Source organism: Penaeus japonicus, unplaced genomic scaffold (assembly GCF_977035675.1).
Source record: "Penaeus japonicus unplaced genomic scaffold, GWHDUDI00000001_assembly GWHDUDI00000002, whole genome shotgun sequence".
In the NCBI taxonomy this organism is placed as follows: Eukaryota; Metazoa; Arthropoda; class Malacostraca; order Decapoda; family Penaeidae; genus Penaeus; species Penaeus japonicus.
This window is the reverse complement of record NW_028234404.1, coordinates 35,303,845-35,306,344: the sequence shown is the minus strand read 5'-3', so window position 1 is coordinate 35,306,344 and position 2,500 is coordinate 35,303,845. Positions and strand designations below refer to the sequence as shown.

The following is a 2,500-nucleotide window of genomic DNA, read 5'->3' as shown; positions in this document are numbered from 1 at the left end:
GGATGATATGTTCATAGAAAGAGATTCCAGAATACCAATCAATGTGTAAGTCTAATGCATCTAATAAGACATCGAATAAAGCACGATATCATTCTAGCATTGATATGTTGATAGATAAGACAGTATATTATGAAGTCACGGAAGTATACAGGGCTTACGGAGGCTCGACTACAAGAGACTCCTGATGTAGCGGAGCCCCAAGAAACACTGCCTGAGGATGCGGAAGCCGTCAGAGGAGACGCCCCTGTACATCTTCGTGGAGAGACTCGTGTCGTCTGCGTCGATGAGAAATTATACTAGTATGTCTAAGTATCTCTATATTTCTCTCTATTTCTCCTTCTCATCCTTATCATCTCTCCTCCTTCCTCTCTTTCTTTTCTCCTACTCTCTATCTCTATTTTCCATCCCTTTCCTTCCCACCTCCCTCCTTTATTTTCCCTTTCTAGTAAATGTGTGCGTGTCTATGTGCATGTAGATATGTCTTTTTCAGATTCTCTAACTTAAGAAATCTCTAGTAGAGTTTAGGAGAAGATGCAAAGCTCTGTAGTTATCAATCAGAGGGAACAATGGCATGATTAAATGCAAGCCCGGATGGCTCAGTTGGTAGAGCATTAGGCTTTTAACCTAAGGGTCCAGGGTTCGAGTCCCTGTTCGGGCGAATCTTTATGAAGGAAAGAGGGAGAGGGAGAAGGAGAAAGGGGATTCAACTAGGATTTACTTTCCATACAAAGTTTATTGATCAGTATCATCGACGCGTTAAATAAATAGGACAATAAATAATAACAACGCTAGAACAAACATAGAGAAGGAAGACTCGACTACAAGAGGCTCCTGATGTAGCGAAGGCCCAAGAGGCACTGCCTGAGGGTGCGGAATCCGCGCTGGTCCCTCCCGTCGGAGGAGACGCCCTTGTACAGCTTGGTGGTGAGCCTCGCAAGCCCGGCGTCGTGTGTGTCCACTGGGCATTGGTCTACTTGGGCCACGATCGCGTCCACGAGGCCCTGGACGTGTCTGTAGATCTGGTCCGTCCTGTCCAGGAGGAGGAGGTCGTCCTCGTGGAGAGACTGGTCGAGGAAGACCAGCTCGAGGGCGAGGGCGTAGCGGCGGCTGAGAGCGAGCAGTTGCTGGAGGAGGTCCTCAGAGTGGAAGGAAGGGGAGGGGGACGGGGAGGGGGACGAGGGCAGGCGAGGGAGGACCTCCTCGCACTCCAGCTCTTGGTCGCACACAAGCACGAAGTGCGCGTCCACATCCGGGCTGAAGATGGCGTCCATGACAGCCCAGCTGTTGGCGAACTTCTCCTGCGCCTGAAAGGGGCGTCGCTCGTTAGTGCCAGCTATTTGTCTATTAGGAAAGGAATTAAGTGACATATTTAGAGAGTGAAGAAAGGCAGGAAGGAGTGAGACTCACGTAAAGGTCGACGAAGTCCTCGAGGAGAGCCAGAAGGAGCTGAGTCCGGCGGAGGATGTTGTCTCGAAGACGCAGCTGACAGTCTCGGGGGGGACGGGAGGCGGGGGGAGCCCAGAGGGACGAGAGGGACGTCCAGGGCCAAGGGAGAGACAGCGACGTCCAGGAGGAAGAGGAGGAGGAGGAATCGCAGACGGCGAGGAGCGGAAGGAGGACGACCAGGGTCCAAGTGGGACTTCCAACACGACCTGGAGTCAAGGGCGACATTCGTTTGATTAAGATTGGGGGTCGCTGGATAGGCGAAGGATACTCTAATCCTACTCCAAAACGATATCAAACTCCAGAAAGATTTTACGAACTGATATCAAGAAGCTTAATGAAGATAGGCGAAAAAACAAGACTGACAGGAAAGATGAAAAAGACAAAGGCAGAAGAAAGAGAGAGAATTCCTCACCCATCTCTGCTGTGCAATCGTCTCTCTCAAGAGGAACAAGATGTAAGAGGAGCTGCCGTGAAGGAAGAGTCTGTTCTGATCGGAAGACGCCTCTGATCGCTTCTTATAGCCGTCGCTGATCGGGACATCCGTCCTGTGACGTCACGAAGGATGAGTTACGGCGGCACAGTTTGTGAGGAGAGCGACCCGCAGGGATGTTATCTGGCCATTCACTGATAAGTCGAATCTTAAAATACACACGTATGACGAAACACAATCGTCTGAAGGTAATAACCCGCACATCCATAAACGTAAATATGCACACAAATACATACCCAAGCATACATACAAACACACAAACAAAGACGCAAATATATCGCAAACGCAAATGTTCCTAAACATCTGACAAACGCAAGAAATGACCCGTGGGAATGTTACTAGGCAGCTTCGCTTTACGTGTTTGCAGATCTACAAGGACCGATTTCATTGCAATGGAATAGCAAAGCTCTGTTTGTCTTTGTGTCTGTCTGTATATCTCTGTCTCTGCCTCTCTTTCTTTCTTTCTCTTTGTTTCACTTACATGTATACTGAAACTATTTATCTTCACACACGCACACACACACACACACATATATGTATATATATATATATATATATATATAT

General features: G+C 48.4%; 1 protein-coding gene and 1 non-coding gene across 2 annotated transcripts; one reads left to right on the top strand and one right to left on the bottom strand.

The window, feature by feature from the left end:
• The first annotated feature begins 585 nt into the window (after nucleotides 1–585).
• On the top strand, nucleotides 586–658 carry TRNAK-UUU (transfer RNA lysine (anticodon UUU)). The gene has a single exon. It is a non-coding gene; the product is annotated as a tRNA-Lys (tRNA).
• On the bottom strand, nucleotides 611–1,991 carry LOC122244134 (uncharacterized). Its single transcript, XM_086544220.1, has 3 exons — nucleotides 1,859–1,991; nucleotides 1,408–1,652; nucleotides 611–1,304 (listed from the first exon to the last, which is right to left on the bottom strand). Exons 1-3 carry the CDS (start codon nucleotides 1,860–1,862, stop codon nucleotides 819–821), a joined length of 735 nt encoding a protein of 244 aa, XP_086400346.1. The 5' UTR covers nucleotides 1,863–1,991; the 3' UTR covers nucleotides 611–818.
• Between the last annotated feature and the right edge of the window lie 509 nt (nucleotides 1,992–2,500).

What these genes read in the sequence shown, in the direction of transcription:
- LOC122244134 (XM_086544220.1), bottom strand. An exon ending in AGGACTTCGTCGACCTTTAC is followed by an intron (nt 1,305 to 1,407) that starts GTGAGTCTCACT and finishes CGCCCCTTTCAG; the next exon opens with GCGCAGGAGAAGTTCGCCAA.